At 37.5% G+C, this 19,485-nt stretch overlaps 1 protein-coding gene across 1 annotated transcript in view; it reads left to right on the forward strand.

The window, feature by feature from the left end:
* LOC107565101 (amyloid-like protein 2) overlaps positions 1-16,412 on the forward strand; it is an 85,015-nt gene extending 68,603 nt beyond the window's left edge. The window contains exons 4-13 of the mRNA XM_016250300.1: positions 354-556; positions 1,770-1,937; positions 3,843-3,976; positions 4,116-4,190; positions 4,274-4,432; positions 6,077-6,205; positions 11,196-11,295; positions 13,621-13,794; positions 15,532-15,567; positions 16,282-16,412. Of these exons, the coding sequence (XP_016105786.1) occupies positions 354-556; positions 1,770-1,937; positions 3,843-3,976; positions 4,116-4,190; positions 4,274-4,432; positions 6,077-6,205; positions 11,196-11,295; positions 13,621-13,794; positions 15,532-15,567; positions 16,282-16,412 (1,309 nt within the window). The remainder of the gene's footprint in view (positions 1-353; positions 557-1,769; positions 1,938-3,842; positions 3,977-4,115; positions 4,191-4,273; positions 4,433-6,076; positions 6,206-11,195; positions 11,296-13,620; positions 13,795-15,531; positions 15,568-16,281) is intronic.
* The last annotated feature ends 3,073 nt before the right edge of the window (positions 16,413-19,485 follow it).

Genomic DNA, 19,485 nt, shown 5'->3' on the forward strand with positions numbered 1-19,485 from the left:
TTATTTTAGTAGTATTTAGTACCAAAATGAGAAATGTTACCTTTTTTTATGGGTTTAGTTTAACAATAATAACCATGTCATTTTCTCTCATTTTATTCCAAGAATGACTCACTTTCTCCTATGGATCAAAAAAAGGCTAAATTGCAAAAAATGTTCAAGCTGCTCATAAATTCAAATTGTCATTTTAAAGAGCTTTAATATAGTTTTTTAAAAGGGCACTTTTGCAGTAATACTATTTGAAATTTTGAGTAGGGTGTAGATTGGGACTCTGTTTGAATAAAAAAGGCAAAAATGTCAGAAAAATGTAACATTACTTCTAAATCATGTTTATTGTCTTTTTATCCTGTTTTTAGTGATTCTGTTGCCAACGAGCCGCCCACTCCAGAGGACACAGCTGAAGAGGAGGAGCAGGAGGACGACGGAGATGAGGAGGACTACCACTACATGTACGAAGATGAAGAGGACGACCGAGACAGTGAGGAAAAGGATGTGAAGAAAGAGAAAGCTGACATCCCTGAAAGCCAGGATGGTGACACAACTCTGCAGGAACTGGAAGGTCGGTATCACACCGTTTCCTTCATTTATTTCCTTACTGTCACAGTGATTCATTGATGCATATTTCTGGTCCTGTTCACTATAGAGGTTTACAATTATTGATTTTTTACATTAGTTCTGAAAATAAGTATACATTTTATTGTTTGGCATTTTCTATACATCCTATATAGCGCAACAGCCGGGGTCCAGAAATAAAAATCTCATTAATTTTTTCCATAGAGAAATATAGTTTCTTTTATCAGTAATGTATACCTTGCAAGAAAAGATTGTGACTCTGTTAAAGCCACATGTCAGTGTGATTTTAAACTTAATTTTTAAAAAATCTGCATGCTATAGCCAAAATTGCATTACGCAGAATCCTGATAAAGATGAATGTACCAATCAGAGAAGTCGCTGTTGCCATGGAAACAAAATTATGGTAGAGCTCAGCGGTTCTCGCTAGCCGTGAAGCATGTAATTAAATAATTTCCCTACACTCTCAAACTTAGGTGTTTGTAGGTGTCTGAATATTTTGCAGTGAAGTTCATGTTTTTATACTAAAGGCTCGTTCATACCAAGAATGATAACTATAATGACAACTATAACTAAAAAGTTAATTGTTCTAAATTGAGAATAGGGAAGTCTAATGTAATGATACCAGAGGAAAAATATTGTTGGAATCACTTACAGAACAATTGTTTCCAGCTGATAAATGATAAAAGTGCAAATAGCTAATCAGAATCCACCTGACTATAACAAACTCGCGTGGATGTTAATATAGTTATAGTTGTCGCCTTTAGTCATTCCTCAATGAACATTCTAGGTGCAAAGTCTATGGAGAAAGTAAATGGGAAAGATGGGGGAAGTCGTGGCCTAATGGTTAGAGAGTCAGACTCGTAACCCAAAGGTTGCGGGGTTCAAGTCTTGTACCGGCAGGGATTGTAGGTGGGGGGAGTGAATGTACAGCACTCTCTCCCACCTTCAACTATACCACGACTGAGGTGCCCTTGAGCAAGGCACCGAACCCCCAACTGCTCCCCGGGTGCCGCAGCAAAAAAAATGGCTGCCCACTGCTCCAGGTGTGTGTTCACAGTGTGTGTGTGTGTGTGTGCACTTTGGATGGGATAAATGCAAAGCACTTTTGGCCGCTAAAAAAAGTGTGCGGTCATTGTTGCGCTCTATAGTTGAAGGGCATTACTGATAGCTGCCTAACTGTGCCTCCCCTCCTGTGTTAGATGTGTGTTCTCTGGAGGCAGAGACCGGCCCCTGCCGCGCCTCTAAGCCTCGCTGGCACTTCGACATGCAGCAGAGGAAGTGTGTGCGCTTCATCTACGGAGGCTGTGCCGGCAACCGCAACAATTTCGACTCCGAGGAGTACTGCATGGCCGTGTGTAAACGTTTGAGTAAGTCACACTCGTCACCAAGGACTCTGCCCCCTTTGCTTTAAAACAGTGTGTTGCAACCTTGGAATACGAATGATTGATAACATTTTATTTAATTATATTAATGTAATTACCTATTGTTATTAATAACAATTATTAAATATTATAATAAAAATAATAATAGTTTTTGTTATTAGTAGTAGTAGTAGTAGTAGTAGTAGTAGTAGTAGTATCACTAATAATAATTTGGCATTGGAATATTATCAAATTGTTATTTTTACTAAAGAAATAAATCATGCAAGGCCATGTGTTTTTACCACAGTTAATGTTTTATTGCTTTAATCTTATTTAATTCAGTCTAATATGTTCTTATCTTGTTATTTCTGTTTGTGCAGTGTCCCATTCTTTGTTACTCAATCTTTGCTTTTGCTTTTGCTTTGTGTGTCTTTCAGTTCTAACCTGCCAATGTTTTGAGTTCATGTAGGAGTAGAAACCATCATCATGTGTTTCTGTGGCAATATGAAATGATGGGTTTAATATGGTATTTTTTTTTATCACGTTAACCTTCATAAATCAAGGTTTCTCTTGTGCTCTTATCAGACTAGATGCTGAAGACTGTTTGTTCTCATCAGTATGCATGTCTGATGTTGCCTTTTGTGCACCGCCTTATGGGTAATCATGTCAGGCTTGTCATCTGTATACTAAGGAAATCTGATTTTAGCTCATATCTTGATCATAGCGTGCAGAACTGTGCAGTAACTCTTAAGATAAATGCTAAGGCGAGCGGTTCTGTCAGAAGAGAGCTATTCAGAGGACAGGATGAAAGGAATGGGAAATGAAGGACTGTCTGGTTCTCTCAGAATCAGGGGAATTACAAAGTCATCTCTTGAGTCGTAGCTCTCTGTGGGAAGCTTACTGCTCCTCCTTTGCTCCTTCTGACCTGTCTTTAGGTCTGTCTATAAGTTTGTTTGTGTGTGTAAATGTGTTTTAAAAAGTGTCTCTATAGCTCTGTTCCAAAAGATTGTGGGCTCCCTAACTGTCTACTGGCTACCTAGACGGCTGCCCTCTAAAAAAACCTCCTAACCGTCATCACAGCCTCATAAGTGACTGTTTTGAAACACTTTACTAATAGTCACTCATGTGCACCACTCAAATAGTACTCCTCACTTTAACCATACAAAAGGCCTGACTGATCCTCACAGTTGCAATAGAGTGCGACAGTGCTGCCCACATTTCAGCAGCCGTGTTTGTGAAAGTATTTTCCCCATTAATTTTCCCTTAGGGATTTGAGCCAATGCACAAACCAGCGAGGTGAATCACAACATTACAAACTGATAAAAAAAGACAAAGGTACAAGACTTTGTACTTAACAGCTCATGAAGCATTGCCAATCACATCGAAAAGCATGTATGTGTGTGTTTTATATATATATATATATATATATATATATATATATATATATATATATATATATATAAAACACATGCTATCAATTAACTTTCCTCGTAGGTCTGTCTTTTACCGTTCAAAATCAGTTCCTCTGTAAATGATTGGGATTGTTGCGCTCTATAGAGTTTGGTGTTAGCATATTGATTAGCTAACAACTTCATACTGCAATAAGCTCAAAATACATAGCAAACAATAACTGGATATAAAGAAATGTTGATTTTAAATAGTTTTTATGGATACTCTTCAGTGCTTAATAAATACATTTTAATGGATATTTAACTAAGCTAAGTGAACTAAGTCCTCCCTTACATTTTGGCCAAAAATTAATCTTATAAGACAGCATAATTTGCTGCTTACCTAGTGTCAGCAACAGCCTATGCTTCTGCAATGCTGTGATTCCTAAAAACGCTTCCTGTCTAGTGTTTGAGCGAGAGCTTGGATGTGCCACTTGTTTATAATCTCTCTTTACTCCCTCAGCCATGCCGCCCACCCCTCAACCCACAGATGACGTGGATGTGTACTTCGAGACCCCAGCTGATGATAGAGAGCACAGCCGTTTCCAGAAAGCCAAGGAGCAACTTGAGATCAGACACCGCAACCGCATGGAGAGGGTGAGTGAGATGTCACTTATTTACATTTTGTAAATGAACAGTTGTTGTCATGTGACGTTATGGAGTTGTTCCCATGTGGCTAGTGAGATCTCAGCCATTGTTTGAGCCCCAAGTGATTTGAATATGTTGCTCTCACCAGGTGAGGAAGGAGTGGGAGGAGGCAGAGAGCCAGGCCAGGAACCTGCCCAAATCTGAGAGACAGACTCTGATCCAGGTAAACCTCAGCTTCCATGCCAGAGGACATCTCGTTTAAGATGTGACTGTTTAGTTATAGGGGTTTTATTATTCTCTCTGCAGCACTTCCAGGCTATGGTGGAGTCCTTGGAGGAGGAGGCAGCCAGTGAGAAACAGCAGCTGGTGGAGACTCATCTTGCCCGGGTGGAGGCCATGCTGAACGATCGCCGCCGTCTTGCCCTGGAGAACTACCTAGCCGCTCTGCAGGCTGATCCACCAAGGGTGAGACGATGCACAATATCTAAAAAGCTAATACACCTGTTTACAACTGAAATTAACATTCTTTTTGGTGGTAAATGCAGGTGTTAAATGCTTTGTAGTCTGATAACTTCTACTACTTTCTGAGGTAGTATAAAAAAGCATGACAAATAAGAGTGTCCACAGTCAAAAAAATACTTAAAATCTACTTTAAAACAAGTGTTAGAAATATACTTATGTTAGTTTCATGTTTTTAATATAATAAAATAAATAAATAAAAAACTTTACAAATATAAATAAATATAATGAACTTTTGTATAATTTTAAAGAGAATATTTATTTTAATTACTTAAAAAATGTCTTGTGGTGTAACCATCAGAAAGCAATATATTTTTTGTTATACCCTGAATACTTGTGTTGTGACTGTACTCATCTTTGTTTTTTAAAAGTGTTTAAATGTCTATTTCAAGGTTTAAATATCATAACATTTTTGGAGAGTTTTTTAAATTACATTTTACAACCTGAACTAACTTTACCTTGTCATAAAGAGGTCTGATATTTTAAGAGACTTGTTGATCTTGACACACAGTCATGAAGGTCTGCTGGTGTCCTGTTTTGTCCTGCATGTTGGTTGCACCACATGACTTTAGTTTGGCTGACAGATGTTTTCCAAATATTAAGCAGATTTTTGTAACTTTATTTTTAAGTTATGTTAAGCTTTTTATTAAGAAATTATGATGAATTATTCTTATTCTATAATAAATAGATTCTACCAAACCACTTCAATGTTTTTCTTTCCCAATATTTTTTTAAGAGGCTTTTTTTCACCATAATGAAAGTTTTTTCACGTCAAGACAGTTGCATCATTCTGACATTTTTGACTGACTTTGTTTATCAAAATGAAATAAAAAAATATGCTCATTGTAGTAGAGGTGTATTTGAGTCACTGAATGTATAAATTGCATATTATTTAATAGATTTATCATGTCATTGACCCACCGATTGAGATGCATTTAAGATTTATGTCAATACCAGGTGTGGATGGTACTGTGTCTCTGTTGACCACATGTGATCAGATCCCTTGAGATGCATGTAAATACCAGCCCATTGTTTACTTGGAGTGACTTCCAGCATTGACAGATCCCTTCCAGTTTATAAATGAGCATGGATCATGTGTGGTCATATGAGAAATGCATGATCTGTGAGTGACTAAAGGAAGTCTGAGAGATAAATGCTTCCTTGAGGGATTGCTCTCATCTCATAATGACCAGATTACAATTCTCATACTTGAGTCTCTGATGGGCGATGGTTGTCTTTTCTCTCTGCTGTGTGATTTAATGGTGGCGGATTACCCGTCCTCTATTACCCTGCTGAAAGCTCATAACGGGGAGGGTAGCTTCAGTTACTTCAGATATTAATTTGAATTGTGCACCTATGTAATGTTTAATTTTCTGAAATGACTTGCACAAAGAGAGCCAGAGCTGGACTCACACAAGCAGGCGCGTGCTAATCCTCTTGTTATTTCTCTGTCCTGCGGATCTTGTGGCTCTTTGATCCTAGCGCTGATTCACGGATCAGCCAGCTCATAAGGAGACGTCCTCCTGACTCACCCTGCCTTTTATTTTCTTTCCTTTGTGGTCAATTTATCTTCTCTGTCTGTCTCCACAGCCCCACCGTATCCTGCAGGCTCTGAAGAGGTATGTGCGTGCCGAGAATAAGGATCGTCAGCACACCATCCGCCACTACCAGCACGTCCTGGCCGTGGACCCTGAGAAGGCCGCCCAGATGAAGTCCCAAGTCAGTGTTGCCAAATCTGCCTCCCTTTCCTGCTAAATCCCATGTTTTCTATGGTCTTTTCTGACCTTGCATAGAGTTTGGGCCATTTTTTGTAACCGTTTTACTTGCCTTTTGGTCCCTGCTTCATATTTAAAGGGGTCATATGATGCGATTTCAAGTTTTCCTTTCTCTTTGGAGTGTTACAAGCTGTTCGTGAATAGATAAGATCCCTAAAGTTGCAAAGACTAAAGTCTCAAACCCAAAGAGATATTCTTTATAAAAGTTTAGACTGGTCCACGCCCTCCTAAAACGCCTCATTTAAACGCCCCCACGTCTACGTCACAATGTGGGAAGATTTGCATAACGCCGCTCAAATGTTCACGCAAAGAAAGAAGGTGTAACTTTGTTGTTGCTGCCACCACCGCCGCCATGTTGTGAAGACGCTGTGTATTTCGTTGCGAAAGTGAAAATACTTTATTTGGCCTTCCAAAAGAGGACACAACTAGAAATCAGTGGTTAAGTTGTATTTACAACACTGTTCCAGAACAGTTCAACCCAAATATTCAGATGTGTCCAGCGCATTTAATGGAGGACCGTTTACTGATCCTGGAAGAGTAGACTACAATGCCAGCTGTTCTGACTCACAGACTGTAAGTACGTTTTCATATTTAAAGGATTTGCCACTGACGATTCAAACGTGAGTTTTGAGCAGTGTAGAGTAGTGCTTGTCGTTTGTCATTTCTCCGATCACAAATGCAGATATGGTTTTGTTTACGCGGCGCGATGCAATGCAAAAAAAATACAGTATAAGTCATTGTAATCCGTAATTATGTCCCCACTGGATGCAACAAATGCCTCGTTTATAATGGGTTTTAATGTTTTTGTCTCGTCGCTCTGGCCGGGACACGGCATCACAGTATTGTAAGGGGCGTAACATTTCCGTCACACGCTTGAGGTATTCGGCGAATCACAATGCACTGGATAGCTGGCCAATCAGAGCACACCTCGCTTTTCAGACCGATGAGCTTTGTAAAAATCGACGTGTTTCAGAAAGGCGGGGCATAGAGGAGAAACAATAATGTACAATATGTGGAAAATAATGTGTTTTTTTTTTTACCTTAAACCGCATAAACACATTTCATTACACCAAATACACAAATAATGTTCTTTTTAGCAACATCATATGACCCCTTTAAAGGCCATAAATGACTCATTTGCAGAATGATTTCACAAAAAGGTTTAAAAACTGTGGCTGTTTGACTAAACTGGTGTTTGAAAATTATCATTGTTGCTTTCTAATTGGTTCAACTAGTGGCACAGAAATTACACACTTCTCCTTTAATCATTACAAATGGACATGTTTTCTGTACGCATGTACAATGTTCAGAAGTTGATAGGATTGTCCAGGAGAGCCATGGGTGAGTTATTGTGACAGGATTCTCTTGTTTGAACATTATTTGAGAGATTAGCACTGTACTGCTCCTGTGTAATATCACACATTTAATTGAATGTAACTTTCAAGTCTGAGCCAATGGCGTGGCTTTATAATTTGCATTCCAGACTGGCCGCAGTCAGCAGCACCGCTGTTTGTTATGGGAGACTGGATGTGGCACAGACCCAGAGGTGTGCACAGATCTGAGAATCATGGGAAACAAAACGCACATTCACAACAGTTTATATCTTGTGTGTTTGTTTACTGGCTGATGGCAGTTCCTGTTTATTTTAGATTTAATTAGCGGCAAACTTCCTGGTGTCTAGTTTTGGGCCTGGATTTGCAAAACGTGAAGAATAAAATCCTTAACTTCTATTTTCTACTTATTTTCTAACTTAAGAATAAAGTTAAGAATATTTTGTAGTCCTAAAAACATTTCTTAATGTTCTTAACCTTTTTTTGTTGTTGTTGAAAAGAATGCTCTTAAAAGTCGTCATAAATAATGTCTAGTAAGTTAGAATAACCTTCAGCTTAAATCTTAAATCCCCAAATGTAAGAGTAACATGACAACTTGCTACATACAGTATAAGTCATATGTATGAAGTGACACTATTGATCGTTTATGTAAAAACAATGATTGACCATGTGGCTTTTTGCCGAATTCGAAATGAAGACACGACATTACTAAAAATGAGTCCAATCGGAAAATTGATTTTAATTTTATAGTTAATTTTAATTTTTTAATTTTATTTGTTTCGTTTGTTTTCTAGTTAATTTTAGGACTTTTAGGATTTTCACTCTAGACAGAGCGCAAGAAGACGAGCATAAAATGAATGAAATGGAACGCCTGGTGTGATTGTAAATAGTGTGCATAATTATGATTATTACAGTAATATGCATATAGTGTAAAAAGACTGTCTTTGAGGTTTTTCATTGAGCCAATCAGCATGTTTTCAACAAGAACCGCCATACAATCAGATAACAGCACTCAAGCTCAAAATTGTTCTTAAAAAAATTAGATGTTCTTAAGAATATGTTTTAGAACTTTTCAAGAATTGCACATTCTTACAAACCTCTTTCATGAGTTTATCTCATGAAATTTCTTAACTTTTTTCTTAAGATGTTCTTGAATCCTGCCCCTGAATCTGTTCAACTGTTCACGTTTTTCCAAATGGGATGGGGTTTTAACAGCTAGTTTACTCAAATGAAGATTCTGTCGTCATTTACTCTGCCTCATATCCCATTTGACTGACATCTGTGGAGAAATGTGTCCTACATATGTCTTAACCAAAGAAATGGCAAAAACCCTAATGGGATTTGTGCAGAAAGAGTTTTCTGTGAATAATATTTTTAATTTCAATCTGAGCGTTTACAATGCTCTTGTGCTTTTTTTTTTGTTCTCTTTTGGAACTTGACAGCCTCTGTGCTTTTATTGCATGGAAAATTGCAGTTTGAATTTTATATCCTCTCTTTTTTTGCTCCACTGATGAAAGTAAATCATACCGTTTTGGATTGACATGATTGACATCAACTGTTATGTCTCATGTAGGTTTTATAAAAGTACTTGGTGTTAGAGCAAAAATAGCAGTTACACTGCTGACTTGTGGGGCTGCGCTTTTTATAACCATGTGTTTGAAAAATGGCATTCCAGTCTATTTTGGCAACTCCTCTCAATTGAGTTGAAGTCCAGGTATGACTGGCAGACCAACATAAACTTACTTACTTGCTAAAGCAACAGTGCGTCAGCTGTGTGCAAGAACTTTCTGAGGTCCAAACTAGGAATGTTCATTTCGGTTATTTTTCCTAACCGACAACCGACGCTCATTAACCGATTATTAACCGTTAACCGACAAGATTATTTTAAATTAGAATTTAATTAAATTAGGAAGGATATAAGTGTCTGTGACCCGTTAAAAATACTAACATTTGTTTCCCGGGGATTAATTTTACATGAGCAAAAAGCAGCAAACAACAGAACATGAGGATTTACCTGGTCATCATATCACATCACGTACCTGCAGCGCTTCTGCCAGCCGAGAAAAACATAATAAAGCTAGGCTAGATAGATAGATAACGAATAAATAGGCCTATACGAGAAATATATCTTTACTTAAATAATAAATTAAGAAAAGGAAAGAAAAACTGTAACAAGTAGGCTAGTACGCAGCGTTCCGGTTCATTTTTGTGCTGCGCGAAAGGAAACAGACGGCAGAAAGCGGCATCCTATTTTTCTTTAGGCTTATTTTACAAAAGCACAAAGATTTGTTTTTATTGTGAATGTACACAAATAAAGGCAAACCTTTTACAATTCTGATTATCTTTATGACTAAAAGTTGTTTCTTCCACTGTTAGAAGGAAAAAATTCAAGTGATTACGCCAGCGCCGCATGCGCGCACACAGTTAAGCATTGCTACCTTGACAATGCAGCCCGTTCATTATCATCATTAAATACAATCAGTCAAACATATGAGGGAAAAAAACACACTGCTCAGTTTAAATATGTAGTCAAATCTGTGCCGTTAAACGTTATCACAGTACCGCCGTGATGCTATGCAAAACATGTAGTTTTACGTGGATATTGGAACGCGAGTGAAGTAGGCTACGTAATAAATAATTGCCGTTCAAATACATTGCGAATACGGCAACATTTGATTTTGTGTCGAATGAGAGACCCCAACGTTGGTTTCAGTTTTGTTTTAGCCTAAATGAATTAGTTTTAGCTTGTCGTTTATATTGCATTAACCTCTTATATTTTAAATTCTTGTTCTTTTCTAAATAGGCTACTGTTAATTGAAAGGATTTGTTGTGGAGTGAGGGGAACTAAAATAGCCTAGCTAGTGTTTATTAGAATGTTTGTAAACATTTCGCGTCGGCATTGGGCCTATTTCTGAATGAATAAAATGTGACTTATACGCGACTTTTTTTTTTTTATATGCGTAGCGCATTTTAACCATGCAGCAAATCTTTTTAAATATTTTGATAAATTACTGAAAAAAAAACTAAATAAATGACTTTTTAAACCGTTTAACTGATTGTATTAATCGGTCGAATTTCTATACAGTCGGTTAACTGGTTAAAATGAACATCCCTAGTCCAGACGGGCGCCTAGAGGGTCTACAAGGACATTTCAGTTTCCCCCTTCTTTTTCTTCAGATATATAGGCCCTTCATTGCCATCTGTTGCTGGTTTTTGAGCATTGCACACAAATGTGGTGACAACAAAGGAACAGGCGTGGTTGCTCGTACACATTCACACTGTTTCTTCTCACTGTTTACGCATTAAGATTGCCACAGGGCTTTTGTGTTTTTTTTGTGTTACATTAATCCATCCAACATTACACAACCACAGACATGTTCCATCCTGCAGAATGGAGCCTTTTTATAAATATCGTCCTCGGTTTTAAAAGTGTGTCTGGGTTTCCTAGGTGATGACCCACCTGCGGCCACAGGGCTTTTGTGTTTTTTTTGTGTTACATTAATCCATCCAACATTACACAACCACAGACATGTTCCATCCTGCAGAATGGAGCCTTTTTATAAATATCGTCCTCTGTTTTAAAAGTGTGTCTGGGTTTCCTAGGTGATGACCCACCTGCGGGTGATTGAGGAGAGGATGAACCAGAGCCTGTCTCTGCTCTATAAGGTGCCCTACGTCGCAGAGGAGATCCAGGATGAGATCGGTAAGTGTGGAGATCTGGATCAGGTTTGGAAAACGGTGGAAATGGGTGTTTTTGAACGCACAACAAGCAAGAAACGAGTGAGAGGTGCTCTTGTTAAAAAGTGGGATTTGTAGTGATTTGTAGGTTAGGCTGATCCAAGAGTTTTTTTTTTTTCTTGTTTAAATCTCTCGCTTTTTTTATTGCTTGATTATTCTTTTTTTGGCACATTACTTCCTTTTGTCACGTTATATTATCTGTATCATGAGATTGAGTAAGAAAACGGTGGAAATGGGTGTTTTTGAACGCACAACAAGCAAGAAACGAGTGAGAGGTGCTCTTGTTAAAAAGTGGGATTTGTAGTGATTTGTAGGTTAGGCTGATCCAAGAGTTTTTTTTTTTTCTTGTTTAAATCTCTCGCTTTTTTATTGCTTGATTATAATTTTTTTGGCACATTACTTCCTTTTGTCACGTTATATTATCTGTATCATGAGATTGAGTAACACGGTGAGTACTAGTGGCAGGTATTTTCCTCTGTTGCTAGGTAACAACTCAGAAGAAGGAGTCATCTTCAATGTTTTACTCGTGTTTTTGTCTGTTTGGTTTTACTACTGACTGTAAATGCACAACAGTGTCTGCTGCTGAGAATACACTGCTTCTGTCTGCCACAGATCCACCGCAAGAGATCAAGTCTGTGAGATGTTTGCCTGCAAAACTCAAGTGCAGCCATACAGTTTTTTTTTAGTGGCTTTGGTTCTGGAAGTATTTTTCTCATTCATTTTCTCCAGACAGGAATTGAAAAAAGCCATGAATCAAATCAACATACTCTGAGATGAATCACAAAATTGCAAACTTTGATTGGAAGCGAAAGGAGTATATTTAAACAGGGGAAAAAAATAATTGTGTATTTAAATTCTTCTATGAGGGAATGAACTACAATCCCAGGAAATACCGCAAATGATGTAATCAAATCAGAAACTATAGTAAGTAGTACAATTATTCGCTCATAATCATTGAGTATGAAATTCTCTAATTGTAGGAAGACTCTTGTATCATTTGTGATACTTTATGGAATATCTGGTCATTGCTAAACCCTGCTTTCTATCTGTAATTACAAAAACTCTGGTGGATCACTGTGCAGGATTATGGGTAGTGTAGTTCTTCAATGGTATTTGGCATATTAAAGCTGGCATAAAATGCTCTTTTATTAAATGCAGGTTATTGATCTTATCAACAATTCATCCATGGATGCATTTCATTTTTATTTATTTTTTTGCCTCATAGTTTTAATAAAAATGTTATAACTCAACCCTGCCCATTTCTTACTATCAACTGCAAACTCACATTCAGGTTTTTAACATTATTGTTAAAAATCACTTTCCTTATGGAGAAAATGTTTAAGATTCTCTGTCAACCAAACAATAAGCAGTTCATGTTACTTAAATAGGCAGATTGTATATAATCAGTACGGATCCATTCTTGCAAGTTAGGTCTGATTACATTTAAACATATCGTGAACTGAACCCCAAACCTCCCTTTTCAATGTGTCTCGCTTGAGTGTGCATAAGAGCTCGACAAACTAGACTCTGATGTCAAACCCTAAAGCTCCCTTGATTTATCATGGATAAAGCTGTACAAAGATTTTCGGCCTGTTTTATGCATTCTTTTGTCCTGGTTTGAGCTTTTAGTCCCCTAAACAACTGCACAATCCCTCTGCATCTCAGATGCCAAGATAATTACACCTGTATGAAAAGCTTGCCTTCAGTAATTGGCGCTCTCTCTCTCTCGCTCTCTCGCATACACACACACACACACAAAAGTGTAATTTGGCTTCTCCTTTTATCACTCAGTTTGAAAACATCTCACCGCAATCAAAGTAAATTAGAGTGTTCTGAAGCGTTTGTTGTGCCGTCCTCTTTGTTTCAGGTGGAAACAGTCAAGCTGTTCCCAGAGACGCCCCTCTGCACTTGCATGTTTTTTTTTTTCCCTTCCTTCGTTCATTTTATGAGAGGAGCCATGGCATTGTGTAGTATAGATGAGACTAGTGTGTGGGGTTTGACAGAACTGGGTCAAGACTCCTCCAGATTCCCACTAGTGTGTGAAGATGTGTAGTTTTTAAGCCAGACTCTGTGCAGAATGTTTTTGCAAGTTTAGAGAAGTAGAAATCATTTTAGCTTCACCGATGCCTGGAAATGCCGCTGTATGGAACCTCGTAATGGATAATTGATCGCGTTTATGACTGCTTCGTGCCTCGTTTAATGGTTTTAGGAATAGATCTCTTCCAGCATCTCTTCCCTCCTGTGATTTTTCTGTTTTTAACCATGTTCCTCTCTGTATCTCCCAATTCAGATGAACTTCTGCAGGATCAAAAGGCAGATATGGACCAGTTCCTGTCCTCCATCTCTGAATTTCAGCCTGATGTTACTGTGTCCTCTGAGGAGAGCGTGGAGGTTCCTGCCTTTGAAGCAAAGCCTTTCCGCCCCTTCCATGTCAACTCTCTGGGCTCCCCTGCTGAACCTGAGGGTACGTTTCTTGTCTAAATTTACACAGGCAAACCATTAAGGCTCTCGGTTGCGCTCCTCGGTCTCTCAATATGGCACTGTTGCCGAGGCAGGTTTTGTATCAGTGTCATGCCACTACTACCCCCTTCACTATTGGGAAAAACAGCTTAACCCTCTTAGCTGGTTTAAGCTGGTCTCCCAGCCTGAGTTAAGCCTGCACACCTGAAAAGTGTCCAAACCCCTTCTAAAACCAGAAAACGGATCAGTCTGGGAAACCAACTAAGACCAGCAAACCAGCTTAGACTGGTTTAAGTTGTTTTTCATCAGGGTTGGACCCCGTAGCACTTAAAAAGAAAATAAGATAATACCCTTTGGAAAATTGAATATCATATTTCCACTTCCGATTGAATATTGTGTTTCTGATACTATACTGTTATTACCGTTTCTAACACTGAGAGCATTCTGTGAAGGTTTGATATGATTTCCTGTAACTCCAGGAGAATATGCTTGTTTAGTAGGCTAAATGGTTAACTAAAGTAGCTATAAACTAACTTAAAACGCAAAGGAGGGCAAATGTTTAATCTGACATTATTATTATATAATATGTACATATGATATAGTAATTTCATGTGATAAGAGATATATGCTGTAAAATATTTAATTGTTTATGAATCTACATTTATCAGCAAACTGTATTCAGCCAGTATTTGGCATGGCACCAGTTTTAAAACTTAGTTAACTCATTATTACCCACAGCCTACTAGAGTGAATCTTATAAAACCTGCTTGGGTCATATACATTTTATTTTTATTAAATATACAAAATGAAGCAAATATATATTAGTTTGCTTTGTGACTTTATGAAAGTACAAAAATATAATTTTATTATATAAATATTCAACTATATTAATTAAAATGTATAATAAATCAAATATATTAATAATAAATATATTATAAATAAATAAACAAATACTGGTCCTAAAAAAATAATTTTCTTCAAGCAAAATAAGATTATTCTTTTTTATTTCGGGGTGAAATGTGAACGAATTTTCCAGGAAAGGTTCAGCCATCAGTACCTTGTTCACACGATTTTCTCTGGCTGGCTCTTGTTTAAAGTGTCTGATCGGAGCCAGTACTAAAGGTCTGCTTGTAGCTTTTCACTCAAAGCCGGTCAGGTGAAGCTCTCTGGCAGCATGAGGCCTGTTCGCGTTAACGTTTTCTAAATGCTGAATGAAGCACCGAAGTCCAAATATTGCACTCGGGCCATAGGTTTCTGCTTATCTAAGCTTTCCTGAATCCCCATTGGCATCGCCTTAAACACCACGCCATTTGAAGTTCAGCTAAAATCATAAAGCCTGAGGCTCTGGCGTCACACTGCAGCCAAGTGCTTTGAAAATCTCTCTCTTTCTGAGCCCAGTCCTGCTCATTCACTGTCCTGCCTGGGCCTGCCAAGCCTTTAAGGAAACTGCAAAACTGTGAAATTAAAACACGATATACAAAAAGAGCCATGTAATAAACACATTAGAGCCCAGGAGGGCTGTCATTATGACAGGCCTGTCCAGAAACACATCCTGGGTCTTTCGTTTCCCTGTTCTTTGATTTGTTTTTCTTTATCATTCTGTCCCTGCGGGATTCTCCTCTCCGTCCGCAGACACAGCTTGATAAGCCTGACTACTTCTCTTTTACTCACCTGAGTTTTTTTTCTCTTTTTCTATTCCAATCTTTTCTTGTTTTGTCTTTTGCTTGAACGCAATTCCTAGGCGATCTCTCTGAACCCCCTCGTGCCTTCAAGAAAGGTGGGTCGCTGCTGCTTTCCTCTGTTTCTCTTTCTTTTTCAGCCGTTTAAATGTGTTTGCAGTTTTTTTATTATTATTGTTGCATATAGGGCTGGGTATTGCATTATTTTTTTTTTTTTCATTTTGATTCTGTCCGATATTGATAAAATTTTGGAATATTTCAGTAATGTCAGGATGCCTTTTTTTAATATAAAACAGTATTTTTTGTGACCGCTAAAGTGCATTACATGCATTTGCGAGTATATTAAGAGCATATTAAAAACTATTATGCTGATCATAAGTTTACAAAGTATAGTTTGGTTTTGTATTCACACACCTAAGGTGGAGGTTTTCGTGGCCATGTCCTGTATAAATAATATTGTTTTGAAGTAAATGTAAATTTATAATTTAAGTAAATTTCATTTTTTAAAAATGAAACTTTTTATTACATAAAAAGAATACATATTTTTAAAGATGATGATGTTGATGATTATCATCATCATTATTATTTAAGGATTAATTCTGTCATTTTGGGATTTTAAGAATCTATGTCGGATTGTTTAAATGTAGATTATTGTCAAATTTTTTATTTATTTTTTTTACCCTGCCCCCCTTGCATATCTTGAATCATCTCCCCATCTATCCTAATATTTGTACTGTATTTCCACCCCATGCTTTTGCTCTGTATGTCCCTTCAGCCCTATTAGCCATCTTATTCTTAATTTGCTCTCTCAGACACTCCCTCAGATGGAGAGACCAAACATCCCATCCCTCTATGTCTGGCTGCAAGAGCTTTGCCTATTGAAAAGTCCAAGCAGCTTGTTAAGCTAATTAGTCATTTGAATGGGAGAGCGAGTCCAATGTAAATGTGCTGTGTGCTGCTAAAACAATTATGGCTGTCTCACTACCTGCCTGAGTCAGGAAGACAAATAACCTGATTCATGATGTCGACAGATCCTTAGGACTCATTTGCTACTTATTGGGCTTACTCTCGTCGCTCTCCTGTTATCTTGAGCTTTTCATGATACGATCTCATTAATTAGTAGTTCTGTTGCAGGACGGTTGTTTAGCTGACCCACGGCCAGTTTTGCTCCCAGATTGTGCAATTGAAACATGAGCCTGTTTACCGTTTAACCTTGTGGTCCTGCCCCTTATGAATGCACCTATAAACCTACTCTTAGATTATTAGTGATAGAAGCTTGCAATTCACTATTACTATTGATTATACTCCGGGTTTGGAGGTTGTTTAAATAACCATGAGTATTAAACTTCATAGCATAATCAATTCTACAGTATCGTTTGTACTACAGGCAAGAATGATCCCGCAAATCATACGGCTTGTTGAAAAGAGGCTTGCTGTTACTTTTGAAATGGTGATGATTGATGGTGATTTCTGCCTGGGTGAACTTGCTTTGAATACTTGCCCCCTAGAATTGATTTTTCATGGGCATTTTTTATTTATTTTTTTTACCTTTGTAAGAGTTATTTTTATAATTACCTTATTAAATGTATCTGCATTGTCTTTTATGTTGAATACTTGAATTTTAACCAGTTACTTCAATCAGTCAGAATACTGTAGGCTGTTACCAATCAAGTTTTATCAACATCAACAAAAGCCATCTTTACACTTAACACAGACTATTTAATGCTGCTCAAAGGTGGCATATATATATATTTACACAAAAGTTGCATAATGTAAATTGTCCAGACAAATCTAAATGCCTCTGATTGGCTTTGCATTCATATTCTCAACAGAAATGTGGGTGATTGGTTGTAATGCTCAATGCTGCAAAAACATTAAATCTGATGCAATGTTATCTGCTGTAATAGAATTTGTTTAATTGCACATTTTTGCGGTATTTCTGCACACTTATCTTAAATTTGTGGTTTATTTTTGTTAATTTTAGTTGTATTTTTGCCCCAAGTCCCCTGTTAATTTCTGAACCTTGTCTCTTATCTAGCAAACAGACTTGAGGAAGGTTGGGCTCTTTTTGACTCGAGCTAGTTGGCATCTTAGCAAAGCTCCAGGAACTACCATTAAAAGCACTCAGAATGCATTAGAAATCATATAGCAGCACCCTACAACCACCCACAGCACCTTAGCATCCTGGTGACACCAGTCACATTTTCTTCTGTAATTGTCAATATCTGATTGGTCTTGTTTTCGTTTGTCTCATCTCATGTGTAAAGTCTAATTGTCTTTGACACTCTTCACCTCCATGTTCTGAAGGAGCTTGACTGTGGGGTGTGTGCGCGCGTGTGTGTTCTGGTGGTTAGTGGTTCAGTCGTGCATGGTTGAGCTGTAAGCCAGAGCTTGTGACAGCCGCTGAACATACTTAATCTTTTAACATCGGTGACCTGCTGCTTTGACAGTCAAACAATGAGTGTGGGTGGAGGATATTGTTCTTCTCTTCACCAATGAGATTTCCAATGTGGTATTATGCAACCAGGACTCATTTTAGCTAGGAGATTTCTAGCGTTTACATAATGTTTACCACTGTTGTAGTACAACAGAAACATTTTATTCAGTTTTTTTTGTTATGCGTCTATAAACAGTATTATTTTAATCATAATTCATCATTGAGGTACTATTATAGTTTTTATAAATATTTTGAATTAGGTTTTATTTTTAGATTTTCCATTTTTGTTTTATTTTTATTTATTTATTTATTTTATTTATTATATATTTTTTAATGCTTATGGTTTTTATCCATTTTTTTTATTACAGTTTTACAGTTGCAGTTTTATCAGGTTAGTACATCAAGGTAAACTTAATGAAAATTAGAAATGTTTCCTTGGCAAATACCTGAAATCATATTTTTATGTTCTATTTCAAGTATCAAAATGTTTTTTCTTTTAATGTTAATGTAGTAAAATGTCACAGTTTTAAACAAATAGTTTAAAAATTGGCTTGATTCCTGGTTCTTGTATGGAATGACCACGTTTGACCATCCAGTCATTTGTTTCACTCAGAAATTTGTCACATTATGGAAGTAAAATGGGCTATGAATGAAGTTTCATGTTGACTTTAATATGTAGGGCGATTATATATACAGTGATGTGAAAAAGTGTTGGCTCCCTTCCTGATTTCTTTTTCTGTATTTTTTTTGCATGTTTGTCACACTTTAATGTTTCAGATCATCAAACAAATTTAAATATTAGTCAAAGATAACACAAGTAAACACAACATGCAGTTTTTAAATGAAGGTTTTTATTATTATGGGGAAACAAAATCCAAAACTACATGGCCCTGTGTGAAGAAGTGTTTGCCCCCCTGTTAAAACTGTGGTTTATCACACCGGAGTTCAATTTCTCTAGCCACACCCAGGCCTGATTACTGCCACACCTGTTCGCAATCAAGAAATCTCTTAAATAGGACCTGCCTGACAAAGTGAAGTAGACCAAAAGATCCTCAAAAGCTAGACATCATGCCGAGATCCAAAGAAATTCAGAAACAAATGAGAAAGAAAGTAATTGAGATCTATCAGTCTGGAAAAGGTTATAAAGCCATTTCTAAAGCTTTGGGACTCCAGCGAACCACAGTGAGAGCCATTATTCACAAATGGCAAAAACATGGAACAGCGGAGAACCTTCCCAGGAGTGGCCGGCCGACCAAAATTACCCCAAGAGCACAGCGACGACTCATCCAAGAGGTCACAAAAGACCCCACAACAACATCCAAAGAACTGCAGGCCTCACTTGCCTCAGTTAAGGTCAGTATTCATGACTCCACCATAAGAAAGAGACTGGGGAAAAAATTGTCTGCATGGCAGAGTTCCAAGATGAAAACCACTGCTGAGAAAAAATAACATAAAGGCTCGTCTCAGTTTTGCCAGAAAACATCTTGATGATCCCCAAGACTTTTGGAAAAATACTCTGTGGACTGACGAGACAAAAGTTGAACTTTTTGGAAGGTGTGTGTCCCATTATGTCTGGCGT

Source organism: Sinocyclocheilus grahami, unplaced genomic scaffold (genome assembly GCF_001515645.1).
Source record: "Sinocyclocheilus grahami isolate Dianchi unplaced genomic scaffold, SAMN03320097.WGS_v1.1 scaffold981.1, whole genome shotgun sequence".
Lineage (NCBI taxonomy): Eukaryota > Metazoa > Chordata > Actinopteri > Cypriniformes > Cyprinidae > Sinocyclocheilus > Sinocyclocheilus grahami.